At 49.4% G+C, this 24,549-nt stretch overlaps 1 protein-coding gene across 1 annotated transcript in view; it reads left to right on the top strand.

Moving 5' to 3' along the window:
• Window positions 1-990: 990 nt before the first annotated feature.
• The window catches only part of LOC121273201 (insulin-like growth factor-binding protein 5), a 633,250-nt gene continuing 609,691 nt past the window's right edge, over window positions 991-24,549 (top strand). Inside the window, exons 1-3 of the mRNA XM_041180194.1 lie at window positions 991-1,371; window positions 3,576-3,781; window positions 7,646-7,765. Of these exons, the coding sequence (XP_041036128.1) occupies window positions 1,041-1,371; window positions 3,576-3,781; window positions 7,646-7,765 (657 nt within the window). The 5' untranslated portion in view covers window positions 991-1,040. The remainder of the gene's footprint in view (window positions 1,372-3,575; window positions 3,782-7,645; window positions 7,766-24,549) is intronic.

A 24,549-nucleotide genomic window follows, 5' to 3' on the forward strand; every position in this document is an offset into this window, starting at 1 on the left:
GTGCAGCTCCAACAACACTCAAGAAGCTCGACACCATCCAGGACAAAGCAGCTCGCTTGCTTTGGCACCCCATCCACCAACTTAAACATTCACTCCCTCCATCACCAACACACAGTAGCAGCAGGGTGTACCATCTACAAGATGCACTGCAGCAACTCACCAAGGGTCCTTAGACAGCACCTTCCAAACCCTTGACCTCTACCATCTAGGACAAGGGCAGTCACTCACCATCCTGACTTGGAAATATATCGCCGTTTCTTCACTGTTGTTGGGTCAAAATCCTGCAACTCCCTCCCTAACGTACTAATAGCACTATGGGAACACCTTTCACCTCATGGACTGCATTGGTTCACCATCTTCTCCAGGAAAATTAGGGGTGGGCAACAAATGCTGACTTTCCAAGGGCTGCCCACAACCTGAGAATGAATTTTTAAAAAGTCTTATCTGTGAAAACTCTGACCCATAAGAAATAAATACCTATAAAACAAATTATTAACAAATAGAAACTTATTGACAAGAAATAATTATTTTATGAACAATACTTATAAGAAATGTTTGTATTCCCAAATACTTCTCTACAAGGAATACTTATACTTATCTGCAAGAAATATGTATTTACAAGAAATAATTATCGACAAGAAATAATTATATTCTCAAATACTTATCTACGAAAATTATTTGCAAAGCAAAATGCGTATCTACAAGAAATAGACATGAACAAAAATCCCCATCTAAAAACACTTATCAACGGCAAATAACACATGCCTCTCAAACCAAATATGAAAAGTTAAAAAGCAAACAGTAAACTTTTTTTTTTGCGTGCACTTGACTGCCTATTGGGCACCCTATTCACAAGCTCTAGGGGCGGGGAAGAAGGGGGCTCCTGTCACACTGAGGACTCATCCTCCCACCCCCTGTGTCATTTCACTGATTGCTTACCTATTATCCAGGTTCCGGGGCCTGGCCCTGCTTGCCTATTTAAAAAGGGGGGGACTAGCAAGCTGGGCAATGTTGTGGAGCGAGTCAAGCTGCTGCAAACAATGCTCAGGATCTGCGTACTGCTCGCTTGCTTCGGGCTGCCCAGTCAGCTGGGTGCACTGGGGGCGATGATCGAGTGTGCCCCGTGTAATGAGAAGGCTATGTCTGCCTGCCACCCCCCCAGGGGCTGTGAGCTGGTGAGAGAGTCCGGCTGTGGCTGCTGCTTGACATGCGCGCTGGCGGAGGGAGCAGCGTGCGGGGTTTACACTGAGAGTTGTGCTTCTGGCCTCAGGTGTGTTCCCCGCAGCGGGGACAAGGCACCGCTCCAGGCGCTGCTGCATGGCCGGGGCATATGTCGCAGCCTGAAGCGGAGGAACCAGGTTCAGCTCACGGGTGAGTCAACGACTGTACAGAATGAGCTAAAATCGGCAGGGGTTCTCCTTGAGGTGAATGTATGCAGTCAATTTCATAGTCAGCGTGAAATGATTCCCTTCAAGTTCTATCAGACCATTCAACTGTTTCTGTGCAATATGAACCAGCCAAAGCACAGAGTCAGTGGGGGGAGAGAAGCCAGTTTAAAGATGTGCATGTTAGCACGACCAGAGTCAATGTTTGAAGGTTTCTTTTAAATGAAGGAACCCAGGGACAGTGCAGGGACAGCACCGTGTATGTGAATATTAACAAGTTGCAGCTTTATTGATGAGGAGCAGGGGATGGGGCTCGACTTTGTCTTCCCCCTCCAATCTCCTGTCCACACTCACTATCACATGAAGTGTGGGCACTGGGTAAGGTGCCCAAGAATGGCTGGCAGCTGTGAAGAGGTGGTGCCTTCAGGATAGGAGGGAAAAAAAGTGTTGAGAGAGGAAGGTTTTCTTTTCAAAGCTGCAGATTGTAGCCATAGGAGAGGTTAAAGGGAGTGAGGAATTCTACAGTCTTGGAGCCCTGCTTGAAAAAAAATGAGTAAGCGTTCAGTGAGATGTAATTTTGACACTGTGTGGATGCAGGGAGGTATTCAAGATATTGCATGTCCAGGCAATGACTTCAGGCATGCTAAAGTAGTTATGTTTCTGTTTAAAGGCAAGATTTGTTTTTATATAATGCTTTTCATGACCTCCGGGCACCCCAATGGAGTGTTTTTTTTTAAGTATAATTACCATTGTAACGCAGGTAGTAGCCAATTTGTGTGCAGGAAGATTCCATGAGCAGCATTACTGGCTTCTTTTAATGATTGTTAACTGAGGGTTAAATATTGATCAGGACACAGGGTGAAACTTTCCTACTCTTCAACATAGCGCCATGGGATCTTTTATCCTCACCGGAGAGGGCAGACAGGGGAAGAGCTCAGTGTAATGCCTCATCTGAAAGACAGCACCTCTGATATTGAAGCGTTCCCTCAGTACTGCACAGGAGGGTCAGCCTGGATTTTGTGCTCAAGTCTCCGGAGTGGGACTTGAACTTATCACCTTTTGACTTGTAGCTGAGTGCGTTACCCACTGGGCCACAGGTGACATGCATTCTTACAGAAAACATTGGCCTCAATCTTCCGGGCAGCGGCAATGCTGGGCGCAAAGTTATCTCTGACCCAATGAGACTAAACATTTTCAGCCGTATCTTCCGATCCCGGTTGAAGCAGAAAATGGGCAGTGCAGCATCTCCGGGGTAAGTCCAGCAAGCTTAGAGTCGGGTGGGGGGGGGAAAGAGAAGACGCCCCCTTTTTTGCGACAGCTGCCTTATTCAGGTAAGTTTTTAAAAGTCTCAAGTCTTTTAACGAATGAGTGTGGGTGAGTGAATGAATGAGTGGGTGTTGGGGGGGGGTTGTCGGGTGTTGGGCGATTGGGGAGGGGGTGTCGATTATGGTGTTTAGTTGAGTTAACTAGCTGTTAGACCAGGTATTAAACTATCTAACATTTCCATGGTAAGTATCCGGGTAAGTCCTGTATATCTGGCCCAAGCCTCTGCCCTGACCTCAAGGTCGGAAACATTTGTGGAAGGTCCTGGGCAGCGGGAATCAGGGTAATTTCTGCATATGTCTGTGTGTCAGGACCTCTGCAGGGTCCTGACGTGCATCTCCCAACGTACATCCTATCTCGGACGATCCGGAGACCAGAAGATTTGGGCCAATAAGTTAGCTCCACTCGAGACTGAATCCACTGAGCTCCCTCTGCTGACAAGAACTGGTAGTGCAAAAGAAGCAGACCTGTCCTAATAGAGAAGGTGGCATTCGTTCACTGCTAAACTGAAATGATTTGTGTGCTTTTTGCAAAGGCTTTTAATGGAACTGCAGCAGAGGTTTGCAACTGTTGTGTTGACATGGGATTCATAACCAAAGCAGCAGAAGTTGATTTTTTTTAAAAATTTCTTCCCTCCCAATCCAGGGGCACTGACTGCAGTTCTGGCTCCATCACAACCAAGTGATATACTCCGAAACAGGAGTTTGCTGCAGTGATGTGACTGGTGCCTTTTGTGCTATGGAGTATGTTGATGTGGGCTGCATGAGGCAATTGTGCTAAATCGAATTAGAAACCTATGTATTCTTTGCATTGAATAGGAGTGAATCCTGGCCCTCTACCTGACCTGATCTGTTCATATTCCTGCAGGAAAGCCCCTGGATGGTGAGGAGAAATATTCCGTGGCAAAGAGAGAGCACGGTGGCAAAAACCATGGAATGCGGCTAGAAAATCCTAGCCAGCATTTGGCACTGAAACCTCATCGAGGAAATCGCCTTTCAAAGGGAACTGTGCCCACCATAGTGAACCCTTCCAACCCTCCAGTTGTCACCACACCTGTGGCAGATTCTGAATATGTAAGTGCCAGGTTTGGGGAATAGATTGCATTCCAGCAAGTTTAAAGTACGTTGAATTCCTGCCCAGGAGAGCTTACAGTTAAGAGCAGTTTGGTTCACGGGTTTAAACTGTCAAAGGTCAGGTTAGTGTAAAGAACAGTTCTGTCCTGTAATCTCAAATGAGGCAGTGGCATGTTCGTTCTGAATGCCTGATCAGCTCTCAGCTAGCAGATTTGCGGCTTGTGAATTGAATGAGTGCTTGTGGACAACAATCGATATTTAGGGTGAGAATCGTGTCCAACGCCACACTTTAAATATGCAGAGAAAGAGCTTGCCTTTCTACAGCGCCTTTCAACACCTCTGGGCATCCCAAAACACTTGACAGCCAATTGCAATAAGTCCTCACTTAAAGTTGTAGTTGCATTCCTGAAAATAGCAACTTTAAGCTAAACAACTTTAAGTGACTTATGGGTTCCCATAGCAGTCGATGTTAAAGCTGGAGTTAGGCTCCTTTGGTTTTTCTGGTTAGGGAATGCCAAGTGTATGGTACAGTATTTCAACTTGTACATGTGCAGCACTATATTCCTAGCTGAAATAACTTGTAGAATGAAATAAATCATTAAACATAAAAGAAATACCGTATATTTTCAAATTAGGCAACACTCACCAGTCGGTATCTCTCTTAGGGCAGTCTCTCAGGATGGAGGATGACTTGCTTCCGCTCCGGTTCAATGGGTTCTGAGGTGGCTGATAAATCCAGTGCATAATCTGCAGATTCTGCCACATGTGGGGCAGGTGTTGCTTGGAGGGTCAGGTAGATGAGTTGTTTGGAAGTTTTTGCACTCCCTCCCCAACACCTTGACTTCACCTCTCCCACCGAAGTCACCTTGTGTTTGGTGCCTTCCCGAATGAACCTTCTCCCGTTTTGATCAATCATCATGGAGATGTTTGACCTCTTCAGGGTTGCTTTGAGGACATCCCTAAAGCGTTTCAGTGAAGGCGGCTGGCTTTGAGTGATCAATACCTTGAAGCTGGGCTCTCTCACTGTCTTTAAAATGGCCTCACCTGCAGAGTTGAACAAAGGCCAGACTTGGGGTCTCCAAACTGAATCAGACCATTGCAAAGTCAGCCTCCTGAAGGGTGAGTACTGCACCCTGTATTTTTCACCTAAACAAGCCCTGAAAAAGGGAAAGCAATTTTACCTGTGTGCAATAGCAAATGCCTCTCTTTCTCTCTCTCTCTCTCTCTCTCTCTCTCTCTCTCTGACTTCCAAATGGCTTCTGTGCCTCACCCAATGTAAAGCTCCACAGCAGATGAATCTGGGCTTCCAAAATTAAGATCAGCTTGCAGAGTGAAGAAATGGGCCTTTTCTACACAGAAACGAGCAGCCCTGGCTTCAATTTCTTCCTTGCAAAAAAAATGTTTAGTTAATTGGGTATTCTTTGTTGAGAACCTTGCTTCAGAGTTTTTGAAAAAATTATCGCAGCTCACTTACATGCAAGCGAGTGCCTCCAGTTGCACTTGCTTGAGAATGGTGCCGATTGGGTCATGGGATCCAACGTCACTTTGATGCGAAGCAGCGCAAAATGGCGCCAAACAATGCGCAATGACGCAAAACAAGGTTAAATCGAAACTGAAGACGCAAATCGGGGAAACTGCATGGCTTTAAAGCGAAGCGACTTAAAACGAGGACTTGCTGTAAGTACCCTTTTTTTGAAGCATTGTAATGGAGGAAAAATGACAACCAATTAGTGCGCAATGCCGAAAATTCAATTGTAGATGTGAGCCTAATAGTTCTAACTGTTAATTCTAGCATATGTGTCTCCGTGTCAGCGCCTGTACATGTACAGGGCACAGAGTGGGTAAAAGGGAATGATTCACCATAGCAGCCCTCTGAACTTGCATATGCATCCAAATTCCTGTCTGGCGATCGGGTCTATTCCTTGTTGTAGCTGATGACTCATGTAAAGCTTCTATGGGTAGGCAGAGACAATGAGGCCTGTGGCATTGAAGAAGTGTGGTAGAGCAGATGAGTGGGAGTCTCAATTTCGTTGTGGTTGGAAAAATCAGGTGAGGTTCTCCAGTATGACCCAGTGGGAGTCTCCAGAATCATCGCTGAGCACTACATAACATTGCAATGAAGAAAGTCTTTCTAATTGCAGAATCTGTAGGCGATGCTGACTGGTTAGTGGGAGGGAGACATACCCCACCAACTCCACAATATGATAATGTGTAGGGAGGGAAAAATGGAAATCGGGACAGTAGAATCCAGTGAAAAGTAGCCACAATGGATAGTCCAGTGCTTTCAATAAATATAAGTTGACATATTAAATAACATCTCCTCTTCTACCCACCACTCCTGACCTACTGACAAGTGCCCAAGTCCCCTCAAAGTCTCTTTAATGTGCAAAAAAAACCTTCTGTTCATAAATCAGAATCCTCTTCCTCTCCCCATCATTCAATTCTAAAAACCAAGTACAGAGAGGAGCTAACACTGAACACTACATGGCCAAATATGACTGTCTGTAAATGACTCTATGAAATATGTTTCCGCATTAAGCAAACACTGAATCATGAGGTGGTAAGAAATGTTCACTCTCCTAAAACTACCAGTTAACTGAATTGCTGTTGCTCCTGATTTTCTACTTTGATGAAGTTCTCACTGAGAATGATGAGGTTGAGTAATGGGGGTGTTGGGAACATAAGAATGTAGGGCTGAATGGCCTATTTCTGCTCCTTCGAGCTTGCTCTGCCATTCAATAAGATCATGGCTGATCTGTCTGTGGTCTCAGCTCCACTTTCCTGTCAGCCCCACATAACCCGTGACTCCCTTGTCTATCGGAAATCTGTCTACCTCTGCCAGGAATAAATTCAATGACCCAGCCTCCACTGCTTCCTAGGAAAGAGAATTCCACAGACTAACGACCCTCTGAGAGAAAGAAATTCTCCTCATCTCCGTCTTAAACAGTAAACCTCTTATTCTTCAACTCTGTCCCCTGGTTCCAGTCTCTCCCACAAGTGGAAACATCCTCCTGGTATCCACCCTATCAGATCCCCTCAGGATCTTCAATAAGATCACCTCTCATTCTTCTAAACTCCAATGGACATAGACTCAACCTGTCTTCATAAGATAAGTTCTTCATCCAGGAATGAATCAAGTGAACCTTCTCTGTACTGCTCCTAACACAATTGTATCTTTTTTTAAAATAAAGGGTCCAAAACTCTATATAATATTCCAGATGTGGTCTCATCAAAGCCCTGTACAGCTGCAGGAAAACTGCCCTACTTTTATATTCCATTCCCCTTGCAAAATGGGGATGACTCCACTAAGCCTCAGGCCTGAAGTGATTCTCGTCTCAGGGTAGCTGCTGTCTCAGAGGGTGCTTGTAATGGCAAGGCAGACTGGGCCCATATCTGAAGCTCTTTCATGTGTTGAGGGCATTAAGGCAGTAGGGTCAGTGTCACGAGAAAGACAGTAAATCTGCACCAACTTCCTCCAGTCCACCAGGCAATGACCTTCAAGTCAAGATAAGATGTTGGTTTAGATGGACCTTACTGAAATATCAACTGGGACAGATAAGGTTTTTAAGGTCAGTCAGACAGTAGGACAAAGACATGCATTTAAATTAAGTGAAAAATAATAGCTTGTTGAAAAACATTTTACTCTGACCATTTGGAATAATATACTGTATGTGGAGATAACCTTCCTGGAGGCTGTTCAAAATGTAGTTGGGTGGTGGGAGAGGCTTCAGTGGGTCAAAGAGCATGAGATGGATGGGATGCAGTGGAAGAGTTGGAGTAAGGTAGGGTTGGAATTTGATAGACAAATGAGTCTTTTCCACATGCCTGACTTTGGATTTTAACCTATTTTTTGTTTGTGTGTAGGGCCCATGTCGCAGGGAAATGGAATCCATTCTGCAGGATCTGAAGCCAGAGTTTTTCCGTAGCCCAGAGGACATCTACATCCCAAACTGCGATAAGAGAGGATTCTACCGGAGCAAGCAGGTAAATAGTGATCCTAACGCAGTCATAAATATTGCTACCTTTTACATTGTGTATCAATCGTGGTAAGAAGCCCTTCACCCAGAAAACTAATAGTGTGTAACGGGAGAGAGAATAAGACAGTAGGAGCTGGGCTGAACAGGGTACCATAGTCCGTGCCCCATTGTCTAAGAAATTGGGGGAGCCCACCCAAAACCCTGTTGGCTACCCTGCAACAATTTACATTGGGAGCAGCATTGAGTGGTTGAGGGTGGGACGCCACCCCACCCTTCCTTGGGAGAAAGTTCTGCCCTAGAGAGCTGCCAGCCAATTGGATGGCCAGCAGCTCTATAGTCCAAGCAGCACCACTGGGAATGGTGGCCATTGTTGGGACTACAGGCAGTCCCACCAGGCTGAGAAGCCGAGTTGAGTCATAGAGTTTTACAGCACAGAAAGAAGCCCTTCAGCCCATCATGTCCACGCCGGTCATCAAGTCGCTATCTACTCTAACCCCATTTTCCAGTGCTTGGTCTGTAACCTTTATATGCTGTGGCATTTCAAGTGTTCACCTAAATACTTCTTAATATGTTGCGAGGGTTCCCACCTCTACCACCCCCTCAGGCAGAGAGTTCCAGATACCAATCCCCCCCCAACTCTGCGTGAAAAATCTTCTCCTCAAATCCCCTCTAAATCTCCTGCCCCTTACCTTAAATCTATGCCCCCTGGTTATTGACCCCTCCACTAAGGGGAAAAGTTTCTTCCTATCTATGCCCCTCATAATTTTGTACACCTCAATCAGGTCCCCCCACCTCAGCCTTCTCTGCTCTAAGGAAAACAACCCCAGCGTATCTAGTCTCTCTTCGTATCTGAAACGCCCCAGCCCAGGCAACATCCTGGTGAACCCCATCTGCACCCTCTCCAGTGCAATCACATCCTTCCTTTAGTGTGGCGACTAGAACTGCACACAGTACTCCAGATGTGGCTTAACTAACGTTTTATACACCATCATAACCTCCCTGCTCTTATATTTAATGCTTCGACTAATAAAGGCACGTATCCCATATGCACGTATCAGGATTAAATTCCATTTGCCACTGTTCTGCCTATCTGACTAGCCTGTCTCTATCATCATGCAGTCTAAGGCTTTCTTCCTCGCTATTTACCACCAATTTTTGTGTCATTTGCGAACTTATTGATCATACCTCCTACATTCATGTCTAGATCATTAATGTTCACTACAAACTGCAAGGGACCCAGCACCAAACCCTGCGGCACACCACTGGGCACAGGCTTCCAGTTACAAAAACAACCTTTGACCATTACCCTCTGCCTCCTGCCACCATGCCAATTTTGGATCCAATGTGTCAAATTGCCCTGGATCCCATGGGTTTTTACCTTCTTGACCAGTCTCCCTTGTGAGACATTGTCAAAAGCCTTACTGAAGTCCATGTATACTATATCAACTGCATTAGCCTCATCTATACACCTAGTCACCTCCTCAAAATTCAATCCAATTTGTTAGACATGATCTCCCCCGACAAAGCCATGCTGACTATCCCTGATTAATCCTTGTCTCTCCAAGTGGAGATTAATTCTGTCTCAGAATTGTTTCCAAAAGTTTCCCTACCATTGATTTTAGACTCACTGGCCTTTAGTTCCCTGGTTTATCCCTACCACCCTTCTTGAATAATAGTATCACATTAGCTGTCCCCCAGTCCTCTGGCCCCTCTCCTGTGGCCAGAGAGGAATTGAAAATTAATGTCAGGGCCCCAGCAATCCCTTCCCTTGCCTCCCACAGCAGCCTGGGATACATCTCATCTGGGCCTGGGGATTTATCCACTTTAAGCCTGCTAAAACCACTAATACCTCCTCCCTCTCAATGCTATTTTGTTCCTGATTTCTATACCTATATCGTCATTCTCTATAGTGAATACAGATGCAAAGTACTCATTTAAAACCTCACCTACATCCTCTGGCTCCTCACACAGATTGCCACTTTGGTCCCTAATGGGCCCTACTTTTTCCCTGGTTATTCTCTTGCCCCTAATATACTTATAAAACACCTTTGGATTTTCCTTTATTTTACCAGCCAGTGTTTTTTCATGACCCCTCTTCGCTCTCCCAAGTAACCCCTGCACTTTAGGGAATGAAGCCAGACAAATGGTAGAAGCATCAGTGGGGGAGCATTTTCTATATTCCTCTAGGGCTTTCGCTGTTTTGAGCCCTTGGTATCTCCCATAAGCTTCCCTTTTTTTCTTTATCCAACCCTGTACATTCCTGAACATCCAGGGTTCTTTGGACTTGTTGGTCCCACCCTTCACCTTTACAGGAACATGTTGGCCCTGCACTCTCTCTCTTTCCTTTTTGAATGACTCCCATTGCTCTAATGTAGATTTACCTACAAGTAGCTACTCCTAGTCCACTTTGGCCAGATCCTGTCTTATCATATTAAAATCAGCCTTCCCCCAATTCTGAACCTTTTAATTTTGGTCCATCTTTGTCTTTTTCCGTAACTACCTTAAATCTTAGTGAGTTATGGTCACTATCAACGAAATGCTCCCCCACTGATGCTTCTACCACTTGCCTGGCTTCATTCCCTAAAATTAGGTCCAGCACTGTCCCCTCTTGTAGGACTTTCAATGTGTTAGCTTAAAAAGCTCTCCTGGATACATTTTAAGAATTCTATCCCCTCTAAGCCTTTCACACTTTGTCTATCCCAGTTAATATTGGGGAAGTCGAAATCCCCTATTTACACTTCTTTGAAACTTGCCTATATATCTGCCGTTCTATCTCTCCCTGGCCATTGGAAGGTCTATAGTACACTCCTGGCAGTGTGATTGCCCCCTTTTTTGTTTTTAAGTTCTACCCAAATGACCTCATTTGAGGAACTTTTAAGATTTCATCCCTCCTTTATTGTAGTAATTGACTCCTTGATCAATATTGCGACCCCACCTTTTTTACACCCCTCCCCTCCTGTCTTGCCTGAAGATTCTATACCCTGGAATATTGAGCTGCCAGTCCTGCCCCTTCCTCAACCATGTCTCCGTGGTAGCAATGATATCATATCTCCATGTGTTTATCAACACTCTCAACTCATCTGCCTTACATGCAAGACTCCTTGTATTAAAATAAATGCCATCCAGCCTCGCCATGCTCCCTTGTGTCTTAACTTTATATACGCTCTGCCTTTTGGACTGACATGGTTTTTCTTCTCTGTGCATCACCCCCTACTATACTTCCACTCCATATCCCACCCTCCTGCCAAATTAGTTGAAACCCCCACCAACAGCACTAGCAAACCTCCCCACCCCACCCCCCCCGCCCCCGCAAGGATATTGGTCCCGTTCCGGTTCAAGTGCAACCCGTCGGACTTGTACAGGTCCCACCTTCCCCAGAACCAGACCCAGTGATCCAGGAAGCTAAATGCCCTCCTTCCTGCACCAACTCTTCAGCTACGCATTCATCTGCTCTATTCGGCTATTCCTACACTCACTGGCACTGGGACTGGGGGTATCCAAAGATTACAACCTTTGAGGTCCTGCTTTTCAACCTGCTGCCGAGTTCCTTAAATTCCCATTGTAGGACCTCATCCCTCTTTCTACCTATGTTGTTGGTACCAATGTGAACCACGATCTCTGTTTGTTCACCGTCTTCCTTCGGGATGCCCTGCAGCCGTTCAGTGACATCCTTGACCCTGGCCAAAACTAATCCCACTGTCCCGCCTCTCTCTCCAAAACCCTGTAATCAATCCCCAATACTTAATCCCACGGCCCGCTCTCTTCCCACTAGCCCTGTATCAATCGACCAAACTAAGTCCCCTGTCCCACTCTCTCATCACAGCCACTGTTATCAATCCCCAAAACAATCCCACTGTCCCGCCCTCTCTCTCCCCAAAGACCTGTATCCAATGCCCAAACTAATCCCACTGTCCCAATCTGTCCCCATAGCCCTGTATCAATCCCAAACTAATCCCACTGCCCCGCTCTCTCCTCATAGCCCTGTATCAATCGCCAAACTAATCCCACTGTCCCAATCTGTCCCCATAGCCCTGTATCAATCCCAAACTAATCCCACTGCCCCGCTCTCTCCCCATAGCCCTGTATCAATCCCCAAACTAATCCCACTGTCCCCGACCTCTCTTTCCGCAAAGACCTGCATCAATCCCCAAACTAATCCCACTGTCCCAATCTGTCCCCATAGCCTGGTATCAATCCCAAACTAATCCCACTGCCCCGCTCTCTCCCCATAGCCCTGTATCAATCCCCAAACTAATCCCAGTGCCTCGTGTTATCCCCATAGCCCTGTATCAATCCCCAAACTAATCCCACTGTCCCCGCTCTCTCTCCATAACCCTGTATCAATCCCAAACTAATCCCACTGCCCTGCAGTCTCTCCATAACCCTGTATCAATCCCCAAACTAATCCCACTGCCCCGCTCTCTCCCCATAGCCCTGTATCAATCCCAAACTAATCACACTGCCCCGCTCTCTCCCCCATAGCCCTGTATCAATCCCAAACTAATCCCACTGCCCCGCTCTCTCCCCATAGCCCTGTATCAACCCAAACTAATCCCACTGCCCCTGCACTCTCTCCCCATTAGCCCTGTATCAATCGCCCAAACTAATCCCACTGTCCCACTCTCTGCCACAGCCCAGTATCAATCCCCAAACTAATCCCTCTGCCCCGCCCTCTCTCCCCCATAGCCCTGTATCATCCCAAACTAATCCCACTGTCCCCACTCTCTCCCATAGCCCTGTATCAATCCCCAAACTAATCCCACTGCCCCGCTCTCTCCCCATAGCCCTGTATCAATCCCCAAACTAATCCCACTGTCCCCGCTCTCTCCTCATAGCCCTGTATCAATCCCCAAACTAATCCCACTGCCCTGCTCTCTCTCCATAACCCTGTATCAATCCCCAAACTAATCCCACTGCCCCGCTCTCTCCCCATCGCCCTGTATCAATCCCCAAACTAATCCCACTGCCCCGCCCTCTCTCTCCCCAAAGCCCTGTATCAATCCCCAAACTAATCCCACTGTCCCACTCTCTCCCCACAGCCCTGTATCAATCCCCAAACTAATGCCACTGTCCAACTCTGTTCCCACAGCCCTGTATCAATCCCCAAACTAATCGCACTGCTCCGCTCTACCCATAGCCCTGTATCAATCCCCAAACTAATCCCACTGTCCCCGCTCTCTCCCCATAGCCCTGTATCAATCCCCAAACTAATCCCACTGTCCCGCTCTCTCCCCATAGCCCTGTATCAATCCCAAACTAATCCCACTGTCCCTGCTCTCTCCCCATAGCCCTGTATCAATCCCCAAACTAATCCCACTGCCCTGCTCTCTCACCATAGCCCTGTATCAATCCCCAAACTAATTCCACTGCCCTGCTCTCTCCCCATAGCCCTGTATCAATCCAAACTATATCCCAGTGCCCTGCTCTCTCCCATAACCCTGTATCAATCCCCAAATCTAATCCCACTGCCCCCCGCTCTCTCCCCATAGCCCTGTATCAATCCCCAAACTAATCCCACTGTCCTCCACTCGTCTCCCACAGCCCTGTATCAATCCCAAACTAATCCCACTGCCCAGCTCTCTCCCCACAGCCTGTATCAATCCCCAAACTAATCCCCACTGCTCCGCTCTACCCATAGCCCTGTATCAATCCCCAACTAATCCCTTCTGTCCGCCAGCTCTCTGCCCCACAGACCTGTATCAATCCCCAATCTAATCCCACTGTCCCCGCTCTCTCCCAAAGCCCTGATCATCCCCAAACTAATCCCACTGTCCGACTCTCTCCCAATAGCCCTGTATCAATCGCCAAACTAATCCCACTGTCCGACTCTCTCCCAATAGCCCTGTATCAATCGCCAAACTAATCCCACTGTCCCACTCTCTCACCACAGCCCTGTATCAATCCCAAAACTTATCCCACTGTCCCCGCTCTCTCTCCATAACCCTGTATCAATCCCAAACTAATCCCACTGTCCACTCTCTCCCATAGCCCTGTATCACTCCCCAACTAATCCACTGCCCTGCTCTCTCCCCATAGCCCTGTATCAATCCCAAACTAATCCCACTGTCCAATCTCTCCCATAGCCCTGTATCAATCCCAAACTAATCCCACTGCCCCGCTCTCTCCCCATAGCCTGTATCAATCCCCAAACTAATCCCACTGTCCCACCTCTCTCCCATAGCCTGTATCAATCCCAAATAATCCCACTGTCCAATCTCTCCCCATAGCCCTGTATCAATCCCAAACTAATCCCACTGCCCCGCTCTCTCCCATAGCCCTGTATCAATCCCCAAACTAATCCCACTGCCTCGTGCTCTCCCATAGCCTGTATCAATCCCCAAACTAATCCCACTGTCCCCGCTCTCTCCCCATAACCCTGTATCAATCCCCAAACTAATCCCACCGCCCTGCCCACTCTCTCACCACAGCCCTGTATCAATCCCCAAACTAATCCCACTGTCCCCGCCCTCTCTCTCCCCAAAGCCCTGTATCAATCCCAAACTAATCCCACTGCCCCGCTCTCTCCCCATAGCCCTGTATCAATCCCCAAACTAATCCCAGTGCCTCGGGCTCTCCCAATAGCCCTGTATCAATCCCCAAACTAATCCCACTGCCCTGCTCTCTCCCATAGCCCTGTATCCCCATCCCAAACTAATCCCACTGTCCCCCCCTCTCTCCCCAAGCCTGTATCAATCCCCAAACTAATCCCACTGTCCCCTCTCTCCCATAGCCCTGTATCAATCCCAAACTAATCCCACTGCCCCGCTCTCTCCCCATAGCCCTGTATCAATCCCAAACTAATCCCACTGTCCCGGCTCTCTCTCCCCATAGCCCAGTATCAATCCCCAAACTAATCCACTGTCCCACTCTCTCCCCATAGCCCTGTATCAATCCCAAACTAATCCCACTGCCCCACTCTCTCCCCATAGCCCTGTATCAATCCCCAAACTAATCCCAGTGCCTCATGCTCTCCCCATAGCCCTGTATCAATCCCAAACTAATCCCACTGCCCCACTCTCTCCCCATAGCCCTGTATCCATCCCAAACTAATCACACTGTCCCGCTCTCTCCCTATAGCCCTGTATCAATCCCCAAAATAACCCCACTGCACCGCTCTCTCCCCATAGCCCTGTATCAATCCCAAACTAATCACACTGCCCCGCTCTCTCCGCATAGCCCTGTATCAATCCCCAAACTAACCCCACTGCCCCGCTCTCTCCCCATAGCCCTGTATCAATCCCAAACTAATCCCACTGCCCTGCTCTCTCTCCATAACCCTGTATCAATCCCCAAACTAATCCCATTGCCCCACTCTCTCCCCATAGCCCTGTATCCATCCCAAACTAATCACACTGTCCGGCTCTCTCCCTATAGCCCTGTATCAATCCCCAAACTAACCCCACTGCCCCGCTCTCTCCCCATAGCCCTGTATCAATCCCAAACTAATCACACTGCCCTGCTCTCTCCCCATAGCGCTGTATCAATCGCCAAACTAACCCAACTGCCCCGCTCTCTCCCCATAGCCCTGTATCAATCCCAAACTAATCCCACTGCCCTGCTCTCTCTCCATAACCCTGTATCAATCCCCAAACTAATCCCACTGCCCTGCTCTCTCTCCATAGCCCTGTATCAATCCCCAAACTAATCCCACTGCCCCGCTCTCTCCCCATAGCCCTGTATCAATCCCAAACTAATCCCACTGCCCTGCTCTCTCTCCATAACCCTGTATCAATCCCCAAACTAATCCCACTGCCCCGCTCTCTCCCCATAGCCCTGTATCAATCCCCAATCTAATCCCACTGCCCCGCCCTCTCTCTCCCCAAAGCCCTGTATCAATCCCCAAACTAATCCCACTGCCCTGCTCTCTCTCCATAGCCCTGTATCAATCCCCAAACTAATCCCACTGCCCCGCTCTCTCTCCATACCCCTGTATCAATCCCAAACAAATCCCACTGCCCTGCTTTCTCTCCATAACCCTGTATCAATCCCCAAACTAATCCCACTGTCCCCGCGTTCTCCCCATAGCCCTGTATCAATCCCCAAACTAATCCCACTGGCCCCGCTCCTCATAGCCCTGTATCAATCCCCAAACTAATCCCACAGCCCTGCTCTCTCTCCATAGCCCCGTATCAATCCCCAAACTAATCCCACTGTCCCCGCTCTCTCTCCATAACCCTGTATCAATCCCCAAACTAATCCCACTGCCCCGCTCTCTTCCCATAGCCCTGTATCAATCGCCAAACTAATCCCACTGTCCCACTCTCTCACCACAGCCCTGTATCAATCCCCAAACTAATCCCACTGGCCCACCCTCTCTCTCCCCAAAGACCTGTATCAATCCTCAAACTAATCCCACTGTCCCAATCTGTCCCCAAAGCCCTGTATCAATCCCCAAACTAATCCCACTGTCCCCGCTCTCTTCCCCATAGCCCTGTATCAATCCCCAAACTAATCCCAGTGCCTCGTGCTCTCCCCCAGAGCCCTGTATCAATCCCCAAACTAATCCCACTGCACCACTCATCTCCATAACCCTGTATCAATCCCAAACTAATCCCACTGGCCCTCCCTCTCTCTCCCCAAAGACCTGTATCAATCCCCAAACTAATCCCACTGTCCCAATCTGTCCCCACAGCCCTGTATCAATCCCCAAACTAATCCCACTGCCCCGCTCTCTCCCCATAGCCCTGTATCAATCCCCAAACTAATCCCAGTGCCTCGTGCTCTTCCCATAGCCCTGTATCAATCCCCAAAGTAATCCCACTGTCCCAGCTCTCTCCCCATAGCCCTGTATCAATCCCCAAACTAATCCCACTGTCCCCGCTCTCTCTCCATAACCCTGTATCAATCCCCAAACTAATCCCACTGTCCCACTCTCTCACCACAGCCCTGTATCAATCCCCAAACTAATCCCACTGTCCCCGCCCTCTCTCTCCCCAAAGACCTGTATCAATCCCCAAACTAATCCCACTGTCCCAAACTGTTCCCATAGCCCTGTATCAATCCCAAACTAATCCCACTGCCCCGCTCTGTCCCCATAGCCCTGTATCAATCCCCAAACTAATCCCAGTGCCTCGTGCTCTCCCCATAGCCCTGTATCAATCCCCAAACTAATCCCACTGTCCCCGCTCTCTCTCCATAACCCTGTATCAATCCCAAACTAATCCCACTGCACCACTCACTCCCCATAGCCCTGTATCAATCCCCAAACTAATCGCACTGTTCCCACCCTCTCTCTCCCCAAAGACCTGTATCAATCCCCAAACTAATCCCACTGTCCCAATCTGTCCCCATAGCCCTGTATCAATCCCAAACTAATCCCACTGCCCCGCTCTCTCCCCATAGCCCTGTATCAATCCCCAAACTAATCCCAGTGCCTCGTGCTCTTCCCATAGCCCTGTATCAATCCCCAAAGTAATCCCACTGTCCCAGCTCTCTCCCCATAGCCCTGTATCAATCCCCAAACTAATCCCACTGTTCCCGCTCTCTCTCCATAACCCTGTATCAATCCCCAAACTAATCCCACTGCCTCGCTCTATCCCCATCACCCTGTATCAATCCCCAAACTAATCCCACTGCCTCGCTCTCTCCCCATCACCCTGTATCAATCCCCAAACTAATCCCAGTGCCCCGCTCTCTCCCCATAGCCCTGTATCAATCGCCAAACGAACCCCACTGTTCCACTCTCTCCCCATAGCCCTGTATCAATTCCACACTAATCCCACTCTTTCCCCATAGCCCTGCATCAATCCCACTGCCCCACTCTCTCCCCATAGCCCTGTATCAATCCCGCTGCCCCACTCTCTCCCCATAGCCCTGTATCAATCCCCAAACTAATCCCACTGCCCCGCTCTCTCCCCATAGCCCTGTATCAATCCCCAAACTAATCCCACTGCCCCGCTCTCTCCCCATAGCCCTGTATCAATACCCAAACTAATCCCACTGCCCCGCTCTCTCCCCATAGCCCTGTATCAGTCCCCAAACTAATCCCACTGCCCAGCTCTCTCCGCATAGCCCTGTATCAATCCCCAAACTAATCCCACTGTCCCCGCTCTCTCTCCATAGCCCTGTATCAATCCCCAAACTAATCCCACTGTCCCTGCTCTCACCACAGCCCTGTATCAATCCCCAAACTAATCCCACTGTCCCAATCTCTCCCCATAGCCCTGTATCAATCCCAAACTAATCCCACTGCCCTGCTCTCTCTCCATAGCCCTGTATCAATCCCCAAACTAATCCCACTGTCCCTGCTCTCTCTCCATAACCCTGTATCAATCCCAAACTAATCCCACTGCCCCGCTCTCTCCCCATAGCCCTGTATCAATCGCCAAACTAATCCCACTGTCCCACTCTCTCACCACAGCCCTGTATCAATCCCAAACTAATCCCACTGTCCCGCCCTCTCTCTTCCCAAAGCCCTGTATCAATCCCCAAACTAATCCCACTGTCCCTGCTCTCTCTCCATAACCCTGTATCAATCCCCAAACTAATCCCACTGCCCCACTCTCTCCCCATAGCCCTGTATCAATCCCCAAACTAATCCCACTGCCCCACTCTCTCCCCATAGCCCTGTATCCATCCCAAACTAATCACACTGTCCCGCTCTCTCCCTATAGCCCTGTATCAATCCCCAAACTAACCCCACTGCCCCGCTCTCTCCCCATAGCCCTGTATCAATCCCAAACTAATCACACTGCCCTGCTCTCTCCCCATAGCCCTGTATCAATCGCCAAACTAACCCAACTGCCCCGCTCTCTCCCCATAGCCCTGTATCAATCCCAAACTAATCCCACTGCCCTGCTCTCTCTCCATAACCCTGTATCAATCCCCAAACTAATCCCACTGCCCTGCTCTCTCTCCATAGCCCTGTATCAACCCCCAAACTAATCACACTGCCCCGCTCTCTCCCCATAGCCCTGTATCAATCCCCAAACTAATCCCACTGCCCTGCTCTCTCTCCATAACCCTGTATCAATCCCCAAACTAACCCCACCGCCCCGCTCTCTCCCCATAGCCCTGTATCAATCCCAAACTAATCCCACTGCCCTGCTCTCTCTCCATAACCCTGTATCAATCCCCAAACTAATCCCACTGCCCTGCTCTCTCTCCATAGCCCTGTATCAACCCCCAAACTAATCACACTGCCCCGCTCTCTCCCCATAGCCCTGTATCAATCCCCAAACTAATCCCACTGCCCTGCTCTCTCTCCACAACCCTGTATCAATCCCCAAACTAATCCCACCGCCCCGCTCTCTCCCCAGAGCGCTGTATCAATCCCAAATTAATCCCACTGCCCTGCTTTCTCCCCATAACCCTGTATCAATCCCCAAACTAATCCCACTGTCCCCGCGTTCTCCCCATAGCCCTGTATCAATCCCCAAACTAATTCCACTGTCCCAATCTCTCCCCATAGCCCTGTATCAATCCCCAAACTAATCCCACTGCCCTGCTCTCTCTCCATAGCCCTGTATCAATCCCCAATCTAATCCCACTGTCCCCGCTCTCTCTCCATAACCCTGTATCAATCCCCAAACTAATCCCACTGCCCCGCTTTCTCCTCATAGCCCTGTATCAATCGCCAAACTAATCCCACTGTCCCACTCTCTCACCACAGCCCTGTATCAATCCCCTAACTAATCCCACTTCCCCGCCCTCTCTCTCCCCAAAGACCTGTATCAATCCCCAAACTAATCCCACTGTCCCAAACTGTTCCCATAGCCCTGTATCAATCCCAAACTAATCCCACTGCCCCGCTCTGTCCCCATAGCCCTGTATCAATCCCCAAACTAATCCCAGTGCCTCGTGCTCTCCCCAGAGCCCTGTATCAATCCCCAAACTAATCCCACTGCACCACTCACTCCCCATAGCCCTGTATCAATCCCCAAACTAATCCCACTGTCCCCGCCCTCTCTCTCCCCAAAGACCTGTATCAATCCCCAAACTAATCCCACTGTCCCAATCTGTCCCCATAGCCCTGTATCAATCCCAAACTAATCCCACTGCCCCGCTCTCTCCCCATAGCCCTGTATCAATCCCCAAACTAATCCCAGTGCCTCGTGCTCTTCCCATAGCCCTGTATCAATCCCCAAAGTAATCCCACTGTCCCAGCTCTCTCCCCATAGCCCTGTATCAATCCCCAAACTAATCCCACTGTTCCCGCTCTCTCTCCATAACCCTGTATCAATCCCCAAACTAATCCCACTGTCCCACTCTCTCACCACAGCCCTGTATCAATCCCCTAACTAATCCCACTGTCCCCGCCCTCTCTCTCCCCAAAGACCTGTATCAATCCCCAAACTAATCCCACTGTCCCAAACTGTTCCCATAGCCCTGTTTCAATCCCAAACTAATCCCACTGCCCCGCTCTGTCCCCATAGCCCTGTATCAATCCCCAAACTAATCCCAGTGCCTCGTGCTCTCCCCATAGCCCTGTATCAATCCCCAAACTAATCCCACTGTCCCAGCTCTCTCTCCATAACCCTGTATCAATCCCAAACTAATCCCACTGCACCACTCACTCCCCATAGCCCTGTATCAATCCCAAACTAATCGCACTGTCCCCACCCTCTCTCTCCCCAAAGACCTGTATCAATCCCCAAACTAATCCCACTGTCCCAATCTGTCCCCATAGCCCTGTATCAATCCCAAACTAATCCCACTGCCCCGCTCTCTCCCCATAGCCCTGTATCAATCCCCAAACTAATCCCAGTGCCTCGTGCTCTTCCCATAGCCCTGTATCAATCCCCAAAGTAATCCCACTGTCCCAGCTCTCTCCCCATAGCCCTGTATCAATCCCCAAACTAATCCCACTGTTCCCGCTCTCTCTCCATAACCCTGTATCAATCCCCAAACTAATCCCACTGCCTCGCTCTATCCCCATCACCCTGTATCAATCCCCAAACTAATCCCACTGCCTCGCTCTCTCCCCATCCCTGTATCAATCCCCAACTAATCCCACTGCCCGCTCTCTCCCATAGCCCTGTATCAATCCCAAACTAATCCCACTGTTCCACTCTCTCCCATAGCCCTGTATCAATCCCAAACTAATCCCACTTTCCCCATAGCCCTGCATCAATCCCACTGCCCCACTCTCCCCATAGCCTGTATCCAACCACTGCCCCACTCTTCCCATAGCCCTGTATCAATCCCAAACTAATCCCACTGCCCCATCTCTCCCATAGCCCTGTATCAATCCCAAACTAATCCCACTGCCCGCTCTCTCCCATAGCCTGTATCAATCCCCAAACTAACCACTGTCCCCGCTCTCTCCCCATAGTCCTGTATCAATCCCAAACTAATCACACTGCCCTGCTCTCTCCGCATAGCCCTGTATCAATCCCCAAACTAACCCCACTGCCCCGCTCTCTCCCCATAGCCCTGTATCAATCCCCAAACTAATCCCACTGTCCCCGAACCCATTGCCCTGTATCAATCCCCAAACTAATCCCACTGTCCCAATCTCTCCCCATAGCCCTGTATCAATCCCAAACTAATCCCACTGCCCTGCTCTCTCTCCATAGCCCTGTATCAATCCCCAAACTAATCCCACTGTCCCTGCTCTCTCTCCATAACCCTGTATCAATCCCCAAACTAATCCCACTGCCCCGCTCTCTCCCCATAGCCCTGTATCAATCGCCAAACTAATCCCACCGTCCCACTCTCTCACCACAGCCCTGTATCAATCCCCAAACTAATCCCACTGTCCCCGCCCTCTCTCTCCCCAAAGACCTGTATCAATCCCCAAACTAATCCCACTGTCCCTGCTCTCTCTCCATAACCCTGTCTCAATCCCCAAACTAATCCCACTGCCCCACTCTCTCCCCATAGCCCTGTATCAATCGCCAAACTAATCCCACTGTCCCCGCTCTCTCTCCATAACCCTGTATCAATCCCAAACTAATCCCAGTGCACCACTCACTCCCCATAGCCCTGTATCAATCCCTAAACTAATCCCACTGTCCCCACCCTCTCTCTCCCCAAAGACCTGTATCAATCCCCAAACTAATCCCACTGTCCCAATCTGTCCCCATAGCCCTGTATCAATCCCAAACTAATCCCACTGCCCCGCTCTCTGACCATAGCCCTGTATCAATCCCCAAACTAATCCCAGTGCCTCGTGCTCTCCCCATAGCCCTGTATCAATCCCCAAACTAATCCCACTGTCCCCGCTCTCTCCCCATAGCCCTGTATCAATCCCCAAACTAATCCCACTGTTCCCGCTCTCTCTCCATAACCCTGTATCAATCCCCAAACTAATCCCACTGCCTCGCTCTCTCCCCATCACCCTGTATCAATCCCCAAACTAATCCCACTGCCCCGCTCTCTCCCCATATCCCTGTATCAATCCCAAACTAATCCCACCGCCCTGCTCTCTCCCCATGGCCCTGTATCAATCCCCAAACTAACCCCACTGCCCCGCTCTCTCCCCATAGTCCTGTATCAATCCCAAACTAATCACACTGCCCTGCTCTCTCCGCATAGCCCCGTATCAATCCCCAAACTAACCCCACTGCCCCGCTCTCTCCTCATAGCCCTGTATCAATCCCAAACTAATCCCACTGCCCTGCTGTCTCTCCATAACCCTGTATCAATCCCCAAACTAATCCCACTGCCCACTCTCTCCCCATAGCTCTGTATCAATCCCAAACTAATCCCACTGTCCTGCTCTCTCTCCATAGCCCTGTATCAATCCCCAAACTAATCCCACTGTCCCTGCTCTCTCACCATAACCCTGTATCAATCCCCAAACCAATCCCACTGCCCCGCTCTCTCCCCATAGCCCTGTATCAATCGCCAAACTAATCCCACCGTCCCACTCTCTCACCACAGCCCTGTATCAATCCCCAAACTAATCCCACTGTCCCCGCACTCTCTCTCCCCAAAGACCTGTATCAATCCCCAAACTAATCCCACTGTCCCAATCTGTCCCCATAGCCCTGTATCAATCCCAAACTAATCCCACTGCCCCACTCTCTCCCCATAGCCCTGTATCAATCCCCAAACTAATCCCAGTGCCTCATGCTCTCCCCATAGCACTGTATCAATCCCAAACTAATCCCACTGCCCCGCTCTCTCCCCATAGCCCTGTATCAATCCCCAAACTAACCCCACTGCCCCGCTCTCTCCCCTTAGCCCTGTATCAATCGCCAAACTAGCCCCACTGTTCCACTCTCTCCCCATAGCCCTGTATCAATACCCAAACTAATCCCACTGTCCCCGCTCTCTCTCCATAACCCTGTATCAATCCCCAAACTAATCCCACTGCCCCACTCTCTCCCCATAACCCTGTATCAATCCCAAAATAATCCCACTGCCCTGCTCTCTCCCCATAGCCCTGCATCAGTCCCCAAATTAATCCCACTGCCCCGCTCTCTCCCCATAGCCCTGTATCCATCCCAAACTAACCCCACTGCGCCCCGAAACTCTCCCCATAGCCGCTGTATCAATCCCAAAACTAATCCCCACTGCCCTGCTCTCTCCCCATAACCCCTGTTTCAATCCCAACTTATCCCACTGCCCCACTCTTCCCCATAGCCTGTATCCATTCCCAAACTAATACATTGATCCCGCTTCTCTCCTATAGCCCTGTATCAATCCCCAAAACTAACCCCACTGCCCCGCTCTCTCCATTGCCCTGTATCAATCGAAACTAATCACAATGCCCTGCTCTCTCCTCATCCCTGTATCAATCCCCAACTAATCCCAGGCTGCCCCGTCTCTCTCCCCATACGCCTGTATCAATCCCCAAACTAATTCCCACTGCCCCGGTCTCTCCCAATAGCCCTGTATCAATCCCCAAACTAATCCCACTGCCCCGCTCTCTCCCCATAGCCCTGTATCAATCCCAAACTAATCCCACTGCCCTGCTCTCTCTCCATAGCCCTGTATCAATCCCCAAACTAATCCCACTGTCCCTGCTCTCTCACCATAACCCTGTATCAATCCCCAAACTAATCCCACTGTCCCCGCACTCTCTGTCCCCATAGACCTGTATCAATCCCCAAACTAATCCCACTGTCCCAATCTGTCCCCATAGCCCTGTATCAATCCCAAACTAATCCCACCGTCCCACTCTCTCAACACAGCCCTGTATCAATCCCCAAACTAATCCCACTGTCCCCGCACTCTCTGTCCCCATAGACCTGTATCAATCCCCAAACTAATCCCACTGTCCCAATCTGTCCCCATAGCCCTGTATCAATCCCAAACTAATCCCACTGCCCCACTCTCTCCCCATAGCCCTGTATCAATCCCCAAACTAATCCCAGTGCCTCATGCTCTCCCCATAGCCCTGTATCAATCCCAAACTAACCCCACTGCCCCGCTCTCTCCCCATAGCCCTGTATCAATCCCAAACTAATCCCAGACCTGCTGTCTCTCCATAACCCTGTATCAATCCCCAAACTAATCCCACTGCCCCACTCTCTCCCCATAGCCCTCTATCAATCACAAACTAATCACACTGCCCTGCTCTCTCCCCATAGCCCTGTATCAATCCCCAAACTAACCCCACTGCCCCGCTCTCTCCCCTTAGCCCTGTATCAATCCCCAAACTAACCCCACTGTTCCACTCTCTCCCCATAGCCCTGTATCAACCCCCAAACTAATCACACTGCCCCGCTCTCTCCCCACAGCCCTGTATCAATCCCCAAACTAACCCCACTGCCCCGCTCTCTCCCCATAGCCCTGTATCAATCCCAAACTAATCCCACTGCCCTGCTCTCTCCCCATAGCCCTGTATCAATCCCCAAACTAACCCCACTGTTCCACTCTCTCCCCATAGCCCTGTATCAA

Source organism: Carcharodon carcharias, chromosome X, assembly GCF_017639515.1.
Source record: "Carcharodon carcharias isolate sCarCar2 chromosome X, sCarCar2.pri, whole genome shotgun sequence".
Classification (NCBI taxonomy): Eukaryota; Metazoa; Chordata; class Chondrichthyes; order Lamniformes; family Lamnidae; genus Carcharodon; species Carcharodon carcharias.